This window comes from Vipera ursinii, assembly GCF_947247035.1.
Source record: "Vipera ursinii genome assembly, chromosome: 1".
Taxonomy (NCBI): domain Eukaryota; kingdom Metazoa; phylum Chordata; class Lepidosauria; order Squamata; family Viperidae; genus Vipera; species Vipera ursinii.
The window spans coordinates 169103188-169117445 of record NC_139512.1 but is presented as its reverse complement, the minus strand read 5'-3'; the positions used below and the strand labels follow the sequence as shown (position 1 = coordinate 169117445).

Genomic DNA, 14258 nt, shown 5'->3' with positions numbered 1-14258 from the left:
CTCATTCACATTCAACACAACTGTGGGTAAAAACCATCAAAATAGATAAAGAACTGTGTTCTTTTTCCTGTGAACACTGTTACAGTACCTACTTGACATAGGAGGTGATATGATGTCACAGTGGAAGGCCTTATGTCATAATGGACTTCCCAGTCTATCAGCCATGGGAACAGTAATTTTGAATTGAATTTTTAAATTTTGAATTGTTTTTAGCATAGCTTCTAATCCAACTAAAATATTTATGAATTATATATGGCTGCTTTTGATGGTGCATACTTTTAATTACCGTATTTTCTGGCGTATAAGATGACTTTTTAACCCATAAAAATCGTCTCAAAAGTTGGGGGGTCATCTTATACGCCGGGTCATCTTATACGCCGGAAAATATTATTCACCTCTCTGATCTGCAGTCCCCGGCAACGCACTCCAAAGCCGCCTCCCAGCCAGCATGTTGCCGCCAAACTTCCCAGCCCACACCGCGTCTAGGCACTGCAGCCCGGATGGGTCCGGTCCCGGTCAAGGACGCCGCGGAGCCCGCTGGCACCGGGCGAGACCTGGCAGAGTTGTCCTGCGCGCGCGCACGCTGGCCAGCTGCCAGGCATCGGTGTGTCAATCACTCATCGGATCGGGGGAGTGGACGGAATGGCTTGGAGCTGAGCCGCCGCTGACGCCATCGCCACCGTGGTTCGGACGGGAGGGAGAAGCCTCCTCTTCGTGAGCCTCCCCTGCCTCCGAGCCAGGCCGGCGATCGCTGGAGAGACGGACGCGGCGTCGGATGGTCGGAAGAAGCAGCCGATGCGCAGAAGGCAGGCTCATGACGAGTCGAGGTGGGCCTGCATCTGTGGTATGCAGGGATGGCGGGGGTGGCTCCCGTAGCGAGGGAGGCGCGTCCATTGGGAGACGGGTGATGCCCGTGCGGCGTGCTGCGAAGAGGGGCCCCGCTGAATGTCGCGCCCATAGGCCGCGACAGACAGTAGGAAGGGAGCACCTTTGCTCCTGCCGAGGCACCGCCTGACCCGCGCCGACCGGAAGAATCGCTTGCCTGGTCACAGTGCGGAACAGCGGTACTTGGCGCCCCTCTTGCCCGCAGACCATGCAGCGGCTCTCGCCAGCCGGCCTCGGCATGGCCGCCCCAAGCCCGGCTCTCTAGTGCGTCTTCCGGGCCCGCCTGGCCAACCGTCTCCTGGGCGGGGCTTGGCTCCAGACGCGGCGGCTGCTCCGTCTGCAAATGCTTTCTCAAAGCCGAATCACGCTTGGCCGTGCGGCTTCTGGCGTGCTGTTTGCAGAGTCTGGCCTGGAAGAGCGCGTGGCTTTGCACCATTTACATCAGACGGGGCTGAATCTGAATCGGGCTTGTGTCGGACACTTGGCAACTGGCATGTAAGTATTTTCCGGCGTATAAGACGAAAAACCTTGAAAATCTTGTCAAAAGTCAGGGGTCGTCTTATATGCCGGGTCGTCTTATACGCCGGAAAATACGGTATGAACAGCATTTTAATTTCTTTTAATACCATCTGATGCTGCCTCCTAAACTATTAAAAAACTGATTTCTAATCAGTTTTGACAACATGTCACAAAGCACACACAAAACCCCCCTAATGCACTATTCCTGTTTTTGTTTATATCATCATGGATCAAATCTTCTAATTGTATTCTTTATCTTTAATCAAACATTACTCAGACTGATTGTAAGAAAACTATCTCTATCCCAACTAATAACCAACTTCAGCATTATCAGATAATTGAAAATTAAAACAGGTAATATGCAACTGATTATTTTCATTCTTCTCATCCAGTTATTAAAATTGTATTATCCTTATTTTATATTAAGTACAACTTAAACAGGCAGATATTTTCAATTCATTTTGATATTTTTAAAAAATAATGTGCATACCAGCTTTATTCACAAAAATTGTGGCTGTTGCAGCATCCCCAGACACAATTGTAATTTCCGACACTGCCTGCCAGCTTCCCACAAGCAAAATCAATGGGGAAGCTGGCAGGAAGTTGGATGTCGTCGCTCCTATTCCCACTGCTTTTTCTGCTTGCGTGTGCTCATTCTGTTAAGTAAATAAATAATGACTTATTATTGAAGATCATTCACCACTACGGAGGATGCGGTGGTGCAGTAGTGGCACAGGGGCTTAATGACCCTAGATGTGCTGAGCAATTGCCAGCACTCTGGTGCTTCGAGTCCAGCTCCCCAGGACGGTTGAGCATCCATCACTTGTCCCTAGCTCCTGCCCACCTCGCAGTTCTTTACTATTGTTTTGTGAGTAGATAGATAGGTACTGCCATTTCGCTGGTGGGAAATGGTGGCTGCTTTCTGCATGGGGAGCTGGAACAGGTGCTGGATCTTCCTGGTTGCAGTCAACGGCTGAAGAATGCCCCAGAGGAGCTGACTGCAGGCCAGCCAGTATGAATTCACCTTCTTGTGCTGCCACTGGTGCAACAAACAGACTAGCAACTGTTGGCTGTCAGGACTTCCACTGTGTGAGTAACATTGTAGTGTATGCCATAAAAGGCCTTGTATGCCATATGCTAAATAAACTGCCACTACAATTATTTTTTTGTTTATGATATATATACTTTTCAGATGATGATGGGAAAGTTCAGAACTGGGATAAAACCAATACGGCCAGCCTAAAATTTAATTTTCAATCTGGTCACATCAGACTGTACTATCTTTCTATCAAAAGATGACCTAACACAGGGATGTCAAACTCACAACATCACGTGACATGTCACAACGTATCGTGACTTTTTTCCATTGCTGGCAATGGGGTGGGCGTGGTTTTGGCATAATGCATCCAGCCCACGGCCAGCAATTTGACACCCCTGACCTAGCAGATCACAGGGTTGTCTAATATATTAATATAGCATTTCAGATTAATCAAATTCATCACCTCCAAATAAATTACGGTGACTGTGTTATTTCCAATTTATCTCCAGAAGTTCAAAATAGTTTAAATATGGGTCTCTCTCCATTTAATCACCACAGTAACCTGATGAGATAAGAATTGGCTGTGGTCTATCCAGTCTATCCAATATCTATCTACAGCTGAGGGCAAACCTGTGTTTCCACACAAACTCCACTTCCACAAGGACACAGTCTTAGTCCAACATCTTAACCACCACAGACTGGTTTCCTTTGAATAACAGCTGTATTATAAGTCGTAGTTAGCTGCAACAGCTGGAAAAGTCTGAAAAAATTGTCAATTTTTTTTGTCGTCTTCAACGCACTGAAAGTGGAGGGTCGAGCAAGCAACAACGGACACAATACAACTAGATTAATGTGTTTATTACATGAGATTACAATTATTAACTATTGTTGCCGACGGGAGCATCAGCGGCCAAGCCATGAATCTTGGTAGCTGAGAAAAAGTGGCGTTGAAGCGAAAGAATGCGGGTTAGCGCAGTTGCTTCAATTACCACCGGGAGTCGCCCTATAGCAGTTCAGAGCTCTTTGAAGAACTCTGATTCCAAGTAATTTCATTCACAAAAATCGAAATCAAAGCAATATTGTGCTTCTCGGTTTTAGGAACTGTCCTTTTTGTGCGCAACTAACTTTTTGGCATTGGTTCCCGCCCCCGCCCCCCATATCAGGAAAGGCAACACTGGGGGATGTGAGCAAGATCCAGATTTCTATCGGATGTATTGATGACCTGATCCTACCAGCTGACTCTTTCCTCCACCAAATAAGGTTTTGTTTTGTTTTTGACCCCTTCGAGTCAGTGTTGATTCTTGGAAACTGCTGATGTAACAGTTCCTGCAGCTTTTTTGGTAAAGTTTTTCGGAAATGGGTTGCCTTTGCCTGCTTTTTCCTACGGCTGAGTGAAATGTCCATGCCGGAAATGCCTTTTTTTGAACCGCTGAAACTACAGATGAGTAACTGTTTTGAAACAGGGGAGGGATATTTAGCTGTAAACTCAAATCGACCACGCATTGCCACCGCCATATGGCCAGCGATGCGCAATTGTTGAATGCCTCTTGTACTCCATCCTTACAGTGAAACGTTGGAGTACGCGACAAAGTTACCCTCTGTGAGAGACTTGCGCTTCTGCGCCAGGAGAATTAATCCGGAATCCAGATATTCCTGCTCTAGACAACGAGACGGTTCCCCGGTTCGCTTAGTTTAGCTTCTGCTAGCTTCCTTTACACGTGTTAGGCGGCAGCGGGCGCTCAGCCTTTCCAGCGCACTTGGATGATGTCATCAGGACGCGCCTTCTCGACGGCTCCTTGCTTGGGGGAGGTGTGAGCAGGAGGTGACGTGATGGGGCTGTTGGTAACCCCTGTGATGCGGACGTGTCTTCCCAGGTAGATTCCGACGACTGAGGGGGGGAAAGGCTACTTTCAGTTTCGACGACCTTAGTAGGATGGAGTCGACGCTTGCTCTGAGCGGTCGCGTTCTCCCCGGGCATTTACTTAAAGGTCCCACCGAGTTCGGTGATAATTGAACGCTTCCCCTATTGAATGAGATCAAGTCTCATGCAGAGCAACACCGGAAAGACGATGTCAGCTGGGCGTCCCAGCGTAGATTACAGCTGCTCCCTCTCTAATACATAACGCGGTGCAAGGAGCCGTGACCAGGGGGGCTTTTGCCCAGGTTCGCCTGGTGCGCCAGTTGCGACCCTATCTGGACCGAGATGCCCTACGCACAGTCACTCATGCGCTCGTGACCTCCCATTTAGATTACTGCAAAGCTCTCTACATGGGGCTGCCCTTGAGGACCACTCGGAGGCTTCAGCTGGTGCAGAATGCAGCCGCAAGAGTTGTGATGGGGGTTTCCCGATACTCCCATGTAACACCTCTACTCCACGAGCTGCATTGGCTTCCGGTTGCCCTCCGGGTGAGATTCAAGGTACTGGTGATGACCTATAAAGCCCTAAATGGCTTGGGTCCGGGATATCTGGGGGAACACCTGCTGCCGGCATCAAGTTCCCTTCGTCCAGTGCGCTCCCACAGGGAGGGTCTTCTCAGGGTGCCACCGGTAAGAGATTGCCGGCGGGTAACACCCAGGGATAGGGCCTTCTCAGTGGGGGCGCCTGCCCTTTGGAACCAGCTGCCAGTGGAGCTGAGGACTGCCCCTGACCTCCGTTCATTCCGCCGGGGCCTGAAGACCTGGCTCTTCGAGCTCTCTGGCCCAGGCTGAGGATTAATCTTATTTTAACTGGGGTTTTATTCATGCAGGGACAAATATAATTTTTTTTAAACTTGTTTTTAACTTTTGTATTTTGGTTTTTTAATCACCCTGTAAACCGCCCTGAGTCCTTCGGGAAAGGGCGGTATATAAATGTAATAAAATAAATAAATAAATAAAATAAAACAGCAAAAATAACTTTCGGTCGTCCTGATTCTGAGCACCAAAACGGTGAAAAACCACTTACGCATAGCATTGCACTTGCACATGGTAATAAAAGGTTGAATTGATGTTCCTAGTTCTAAGGAAACTTGAACTTCTAAAAGGCAACCCAAAGGTGTTTTTTTTCCAGGAGGCAATTGGACTTCCTTCGTTTTTCTTTGAAGTCGTTTCACTTCTCATCCAGGAAGCTTCTGGATGGTGGGGAATGGAAGGATTTATATTCCTTGCAGACAGCTGGTCATTTGCATTCTTGTAGATTGGTTGAGGTCACTTGGAGGTTTATTTGTGTCCTCAAGGTCACCTGAGCAGTGCAAATGTGGGTGGAGCCTTCATGGACACAGGACATAAAGGCAAACATTTGATTTATCAACTGAATTTGCAGTGCAGGATTAAGCATTGATCTGAGACCATTGAAGCTTGCCCTGCATTCAAATGCAGGGGGGGGGGAAGCAGTAGAGAAAGGACATCAGAAGAAAAAAAATGGTTCCAAAAATATACCACAGTCATGTAAAGTCCCATATATCTGTCCAGAATTCTTGAAGTTATATACTGTTTGTATCAGAGCAATAGAGGGGGAAAAAGTCTTTGTACAGTATACTGGAAAAATTGTAACTACATTAAATGGATGTATCATTTTGAGAAATGTGCAGTGGAATGAAATACATGTCTAACAAAAATACATAATTTGTTTTATTTATTTACATTTGCTGTGGCAGAGATATGTCTGACCTTGAGTTTCTTGTTTCAGGTTTAAGCCGTACAACAGGTTGCAAATCATACTACGACACTTAGTGAGTATCGACATTTCCACAAGTTGGGTGAATAAAAATTTGTTTAAAACAAAATAGCCAGAATGCACAGACTAATTCTTCACTCCCAGTGAGAGTGTGCTGATTTGTGTTTTTTTATTTGCATTCTCTCACAGCAAAAGGAAAAATACTTTTGAAAATGAAGGAATGTTTCTGGCAGAATTATCTGGTAGTCTTCTGTTTCAAGAAGAGATAAGGGTAAAATCTGAAGAGCCTCAGATAGTTAAACAACATGGCTTTTTTAAAATATAAAAGTAACAATTCAGTCTTATTCAAGCTAAATGTATGAAGCAGAATGAAGAATATTATAAAAAAAGAGTTAACAGGTTCCTAGTGATTTCACCTTGGCTTATAAACTTATTAAATTATGGAACCTCTTAGACAAAATTCAATTCTGTAATCAGTTGGGTATATTTGACAATGTTAGAATGACATGAATTAAGAGCAAGGGTTAACCCAAAGGATATGTAAGAAAGAGTTCTATGTCTGGAGTACTCAGTTCAAAATTGGTGGAGGCTCTTATAGTCAGTTTTGGGTACTTCTGCAGTTTTTTGCTCAAAGTACTTGTCTTAAAAATAGCAATTTTTAGTATGTACTAGTTAATTATGTTTTTAAGATCTTCTGCAGAATTACAGATTGTCGTTGAAGCATCAGCTTATTTAAAATCTTTGTCATTCCATACAGAGTATGACTGAGTCTAAGGATTCTTCAGCTGAGGTTCTGTTTGAAAAAAGAGGGTGTGCTGGCATTATTACCATGAACAGACCAAAAGCTCTTAATGCATGTACTGTTTCCATGATTCGACAGATCTATCCTCAGTTAAAGGTTGGTGGTTTTATATTAAAACAAAAGTTACCACAGTACCAAAACGTTTCTAATATAAGTAGTCCTCGACTTATGACCACAATTGAGCCCAAAAAAATTTGTTGTTTAGTGAGACATTTGTTAAGTGAGTTTTGCCCCATTTTATAACCTTTCTTGCCACAGTTGTTAAGTGAATCACTGCAGTTGATAAGCTAGTAACACGGTTGTTAAGTGAATCTGGCTTCCCCATTGACTTTGCTTGTCAGATGTTCACAAAAGGTGACCATATGACCTTGGGGTATAGCAATGGTCATAAGTATGAGTCAGTTGCCAAGCATCTGAATTTTGATCACATGATCATGGGGATGCTACAAAGGTCGTGTGAAAAAAGTCACTTTTCAGTGCCATTGTAACTCTGAACAGTCACTAAATAAACTGTTTTAAGTTGAGGTCTGCCTGTAAAATGATTGATGAATGGTTTGACAGAAGACATACGAGACTAGCTAAACAATGATGGCACTTCCAGTCAAGCTGACATTGATTGCTCCATACACTTTGCCACTAAAAGTGTAAATAGATTCTGTGGAGAAGCATTGCTTTGAAGAGAGATGAAAGTTCTGTTTGTGACAGCTCTTCAGTGGGACATTCATGGCATAGGTCAGGGATCTTCAAACTTGGCCCTTTTATGACTTGTGGACTTCAACTCCCAGAATTCCTCAGCCAGAGACACTGGCTGAGGAATTCTGGGAGTTGAAGTCCACAAGTCATAAAAGGGCCAAGTTTGAAGGCCCCTGGCATAGGTTGAGGTTATAGTAATGATATCATGAGGCTTGTGGTAAAATATGTTGACTGCAAGAGCATCTTCATCTTCCTCCTTTGGTATCCTCTGCTCCCTTCAGAAAAATGAGGAGCCTATGAGATAGGAAGAAATGGAAACAGTATGCTTTTCTCCTTGCTTGTATGGATGCTCTGTTCAGAGAAAAGCTCCATTTGGGCCATCGTACTGGGTTCACTTTCTTACCAGCTTTTTTTGAGGAAGGGCTGTAACATGATGGTTTCTACCTCTTACATGCTGGCTTGTATAGTGGAAAGAGGTGAGGAGAAATGGAGGTCTAGTGTGCTAATCTTCCTAGCCTCTTTTCCATGGATATTCTAAGAAGGAAAAAAAAACTACTTTCAGTCCTCTGTGTTATTTGATTTGATTTATATGGTTGCTCATCTTGCAAAATGTCACTCCTGGCAAAACGCCACTGCCAAACAACAAAATAAATAACAGAAATAAGAAACATATATCATAACATAAGAAAACCAAAGAAAAGAAAAAAAATTACAACCAAGAACACATCATCCAACAGTAATTAACTCGGGCACACCTCACCTACTGACCCCATGCCCAGAACAACCAGGTCATAAGGGCTTTCCAAAGGTTGTAAATGTATGGGGGTCAGTCCCAATCTAATCTCAAGTGGGATGATGTTCCACAGAAAAGCCCTCTCCTTGGCCATAGTTCAATAAGTAGAGCGGAGGTATTTACAAAGTTTCAGTTTTATACACTCTATTCCTAACTTTACCTTACACATTTTTATCTGGGAGTATGAATAGATTTGACTGACTTTCAAAAAGACATTCCTAGGACTGTGTGAAAGGTAGAAAATTGTTCTGCTTTACTGGATTATAGAAAGAGGGAGTAGGTACCGCAAAAAGATTCTGTTATTATAGCCAGTAGTTTTAGCCTTCCTGTGGAGTTGATTTCCTGCACTGGTCTATTTGAGTGAGGCTGACAATGGACAATGTTCCTCAGGCCTGCTACAAAGAGTTCTAATGCTTTGGCTTTCTATTCATTCTGGACAATCTAGCCCTGATCTATGTGACTTTTATGTGGGTTGCATAATTTGAAAGAAGAGACAGCACATTTAAAATGTCTAGTGCTCTGACACAGTCTTTCACAATATTTCTTTCAGAAGTGGGAGCAGGATCCTGAGACTTTCTTAATATTAATAAAGGGAGCTGGTGAAAAAGTGTTCTGTGCTGGGGGTGATATAAAAGGTGAGAATGTGAACATTTTTTTTACAAAATTCAAGGCTTTGTCCTTGTTTCTTAAAGAAAGAAATGCCATACTACTCCCCATTTAGTGCTAATGCCAGGATGGCCTATTAACATGAACTCCTTATCTTTAAATAGGAGAGGACTTCATAGGAAGCCATTTCCTCAGACCTCATTTGATTTTGGGTGATCCACTCTCTATCCTAGCTCAGAGTTCTCCAACCTTGGAGGAGAGAGCAGCTTCCAAATTACTGCACGCACACAAATGACACATATGTGCACACCGTGGGCAGCCATTTCTGCGGCCCACTGGCCAAGAGCCTGCAGCCCGTTACCAGGCTGCAGCCCATAGGTTGGGGACCGCTATCCTAGCTCACCATCATTCACTAACAAAATTTGCTAACTCTTGTGGAAGGAGTTGTGGAAGCTAGAAGGAAAGAAAAAATGGGGAATATTTCGGGATATTAAATGTTGACGACATTAACTTTTGACATTTGTTTTGTTTTTTTAGCTATCACTGAAGCAGGAAAACGTGGAGACAAATTAACAGAATATTTTTTCAGAGAAGAATACACATTGAACAATGCCATTGGTGTGTGTACTTTTTATAGTATCCCCTTAATAACTTATTTTGACTTCATCTCCTCAGTGAAAATTGTTTTTTTCGGATAATAGTTATTTATTGAGTAAGCCAATAAAACCTGTTATGCCTGGTATCTTTGATGGGGAATTCTTTTCCATGTTTAGGAGTGAAAGCTATTCATTTAAAGAAATACAGCAGAGGAGAATGTATCAAAGGGCTTTAAAATTAGGATGATTATTTTTTAGGTCATTTTAACATCACATCCTAAAAGATAAAGAGTGCTATAACCTCTTACATGCAAAATTTGAATCAAAATTATTATTTGAATATATGCTTAGTACAAAGTTATATTTACTTGCAGTTTTTGCAGAATGTCCCCGGTTCATGGTTACATTGGATACTATATATATATAGTATATCCCTTTAACTCTTTGTCAATCACAAAATTTTAAATACAGACACATATATGTGTGTATGTATATGTATGTTTACGTATATGTATATATATATGTATGTATAAAATGAAAACATTGAAGGTGGAATATTTAAACCAATTTCCTTCTTGTTTACTTGTTTTTTATTTTTTTCTTAAGTTATTCTAAGAATGGTGTTTCCATATTTAAAATGTAAAGTTCTGATTACAGAATGCCCTCCTCATTGAGACCCATTTGACATTTAATATGTTTTTCTTTTGATAATGAACAAATAAGCATTTCTTTATGCTCCATCCCTACAGATCTTAATCTGATTATTAATTCTGGTACTGCCAATTTTTTTTTATTCTGGCCTGTTTTTACTTCTCTGCTATGTTTTACAAGATGACTATTGTAATCAGGTTAAATGAACAGCTGTTTTTCCTCCCAAAACAACATTAAGAATGGGAAAAAAGAACTAGCATCTTAAATATAAAATATACTTAAAAGTGCTCTTAACAGTGAAAAAAATAATTTAAATGTTTTAACTTACTCCTCTGAACATTTTATTCACATTATAAAGATGCATTTTCTTAGATAAGTGAGCATTCTAATATTTTAAGTAGGATAATGTGTTCTGTAATTTTTCACAGGCACCTGCAAGAAACCATATGTGGCACTTATCGATGGAATTACAATGGGTGGTGTAAGTGGAAACATTTTGTAAAAAAATAATAATTGGTTTGCCTTGTGTTTCACAACTAGTCTTAAAAATTGTGGGTGAACCAGCTATAACAATTTCATGCAATCTTATTTGATGGATAAAATTGACATTTATTTATATTGGAAGAAGGTTCACAATAATTCTGTCTTCTCATACTGAATGTTCATCATGCTGCTAAGTTAAACTAATAGTTAAAAAAACTTTGGTAAGGGAAAATGAGAATACTCTGAAAGAAGTTATTCCAGGAGGAAGAATATCTAAAGGTGCAAGATGAAAAGTGTCTTAAAAAAACAGTAGACAAAAGAGTAGGGAGGAACTATGTTAAGAAACCTCTACAGCAGGGTTGTCAAACTCAATTTCATGGAGGGCCAGCATTGCGGTTGCCCTCAGGGGGCCGGGTGGGTATAGCCAGGGTGGGCGTGTCCTACTGGGTGGGCGTGGCTAGAGTGCTTATGGCCTACTGGGTGGGCGTGGCCAGCTCTACATCGTTCGCATCAAGGGTGCCTATGGGGGCCTGGACAGGAGTGGGACAGATCTGAGGGTCTCTGGCAGAAGGAGGGTCTCTGGGCCAGGGCCAAGGCAGTGGGGGCCGTTCCCTCACTGTTTCCAGGATGGCTTCGCGGGCCACATGAAACCACTTCGTGGGCCGGATCCGGCCCCCGGGCCTTGTTTTTGACATGTCTGCTCTACAGCAAATAAAGGCTAAACAAACAGGATAATCAGGGACTGTAACTGGTTTTAAATATTATGTTTTTTGAGAAAGACACTGAAGGAATTTCTACCTGGTGCTGTTTGTCCCATTACATAATTGTAGCACTATGGTGCCAATGACCGTCTTACCTTGGTTTTGCTAAAGGATCGCACACTTGGAAAGAACATCCTGCTTGAAGAATCTAGTCTCCTTCTGCTAATATTTGGATGGTGTCACATAAGCAGTGCTTGAGTATAAAGCACTGTATTATGTGTGCTTTTTGCAAAGAAAAGCAGTTGCCTGCTTCATCTTAAATAGGGTTGGGAATGTTCTCCTGTTGCCTGTTGTATCTTTCCTCTTCTTCTGTTCCCTTGGGCATAGTCAATCCTTGAAAAGCCAGGTATAATCATTGTCTCATTGCAAATGATGTAGTCTAGTCACCAGGCTTTTGGAGACACACTTTTCATTATATGCCGCCCCGCCCTTTCCCATCTTGAAAGGACTGAGTACGTAAACTATCTTTCTCCTAAATTCTTTCTTGTTATTGGTAGCACTGACATTTTGTGTTTTGTCACATGACAGTGTTTTTAGATTTCAAAAAAAAAAGTCATTTGATCCTAGGGCCAACTTTGGATTTCAAATGTACAGCTGAGCCCTTTTGTCTGTGGGCAGGTGTTGTGACAATCTGCCACCTTATATCAGCTTATCCTGATCCAAAATGAAGTCTTAGCTTAACATTCTGTACTTTGAAACTGCTGACCAGACAAGATCTGGACCTTCCTTCCTTGTGTATCTTATTTACTTAGGCAATATTCAGGATATTCAGACAAAGAACTAAATCAGAGAGATTTCTCCCCCCCCAAAAAAAACCCCCACCTCAACTTCATACAGCTGCATTTGAGGAAGGCATGTCAGTTTCCCCATTGTACTCTAGGCTCTGGAATGATCCTCACTGGGGGCAGTGACGATGGAGACAGTTACTCATTATTTATTTATTATATTATATTTTTATACCGCCCTTCTCCCGAAGGACTCAGGGCGGTGTACAGGGCAATAAATATAAAAACGAAATACAAACGTTAAAAAACAAATATTATGCCTGAATATAAAACAGTAATTTAAAAACCATGTTAAAACCCCAACCCCTAACCCATCAAAACAGGCCGGATTGCTCAAATAAATAAGTTTTTAGATCCCGCCGGAAGGAGCGAAGGTCGGGGGCCATCCGAAGCTCGACCGGCAAGCGGTTCCACAGGTCTGGCGCGCCCACAAAGAACGCCCTCCCCCTAGGGGCCACCAATCGACATTCTTTGATCGGAGGCACCCTGAGGAGGCCCTCTCTGTGGGAGCGCACTGGACGGAGGGAAGTTGACGCCGGCCGCAGGTGTTGCCGTAGGTAATCCGGACCCATGCCATGTAGGGCTTTGTAAGTCATTACCAACACCTTGAATCTCACCCGGAGGACAACCGGCAGCCAATGCAGCTCGCGGAGCAAAGGTGTAACATGGGAGTATGCCCAAAGCAAGATTGGATGTGGCTTGCGGGTCACTTAGTTTATCAAGCTGTCACAATTTCTGAAGGCTGAGAAACCTGTGTAAGAAGATCACTGATACTGCTTCTTGACTTTCACACATTTCTTTGAGCCAGCCAGCAAAATCCAGTATTGAAGGAGGGGAAAGAGCAAAGGAAACAACATTTATTCTCGGGACTTGGTCTCAGTTCCTCCAGCTGTATTGACCAACCACATGAGACTTCAGCACATTGGAGCAGAGTTGTAATAATGGCAAGAGGGTGTTAAAATCTGCTTGCTTTTTTTCCATTTCTAGCTTCTTATAGCAATAGCACTTAGATTTATATACCGCTTCACATTGCTTTACAGCCCTCTAAGCCAGGGGTCGGCAACCTGAAAAAGCAAAAGAGCCACTGGGAACCGGTTCCATCACAGATTAAAAAAAGTGGGAGCCGCGCGTGCATCCACGCACGTGCATGCGCATAAAACAATGTTTTGTGCATGCGCAAAATGTTTTTTGCGCATGCGCACGTGTGGATACACGCGCGCAGTTCCACTTTTTTTTATGTGGACGCACCTGCACGCCAGCGGCAACGGGTCTCCATGGTGACGGGCGCTGGGTTGCGGCGCCGCCTTCAGCCCGGGCGTCGCCGGAGCCACCCCCGGAACCTCCAAACTGCCACCCGAACACCAGCAGGTCTCGACACGGGTGTTCGGGCGGAGCTGCGCGCGCACCTCTCCAAACTTTTGGAGAGGTGCGCGCGCAGCTCCGCCCGAACAGCGGTTTCCAAACGGGTGTTCAGGCGGAGGTGCGAGAGAGGTGCGCGCGCAGCTCTCCAAACCTTTGGAGTGGTGCGCGCGCAACTCCTCCCGTTCAGAGTGGTGCGCGCGCAACTCCTCCCGTTCAGAGTGGTGCGCGCGCACCTCCTCCCGTTCGGGGAGGTGCGCACGCACCGGGCGACGGAGCCGCAGGATACGGCTCAAAGAGCCGCATACAGCTCCGGAGCCGCGGGTTGCCGACCCGTGCTCTAAGCGGTTTACAGAGTCAGCATATTGCCCCCAACAATCTGGGTCCTCATTTTAACGGAAAGATAGAACACTGAGTCAATCTTGAGCTGGTGAGAACTGAACTGCCGAACTGCTGGCAGCCAGCAGTCAGCAGAATTAGCCTGCAATACTGCATTTTAACCACTGCGCCACCACAACTTATACAACTTGATTTCATAATTTTGCATCTTTCTCAGGGTAGACCAGGCATGTCAAATTGCTGGACCACAGGCCCGGATGCATCACGCCGAAATCGCGCTCACCTCATTGCT

At 43.9% G+C, this 14258-nt stretch overlaps 1 protein-coding gene across 4 annotated transcripts in view; it reads left to right on the top strand.

Moving 5' to 3' along the window:
* Positions 1-14258, top strand: part of HIBCH (3-hydroxyisobutyryl-CoA hydrolase) — a 74352-nt gene that overhangs the window by 14529 nt on the left and 45565 nt on the right. For 2 of the 4 annotated variants that reach the window (XM_083350521.1, XM_083350524.1), the window contains exons 1-6: positions 4197-4317; positions 6111-6153; positions 6856-6996; positions 8937-9021; positions 9530-9610; positions 10668-10720. In XM_083350521.1, the coding sequence (XP_083206647.1) occupies positions 4274-4317; positions 6111-6153; positions 6856-6996; positions 8937-9021; positions 9530-9610; positions 10668-10720 (447 nt within the window). In that variant the 5' untranslated portion in view covers positions 4197-4273. Of the gene's footprint in view, positions 1-4196; positions 4318-5389; positions 5411-6110; positions 6154-6855; positions 6997-8936; positions 9022-9529; positions 9611-10667; positions 10721-14258 lie in introns of those variants that run through there. The other 2 variants (XM_083350523.1, XM_083350522.1) reach the window with 2 other exon arrangements.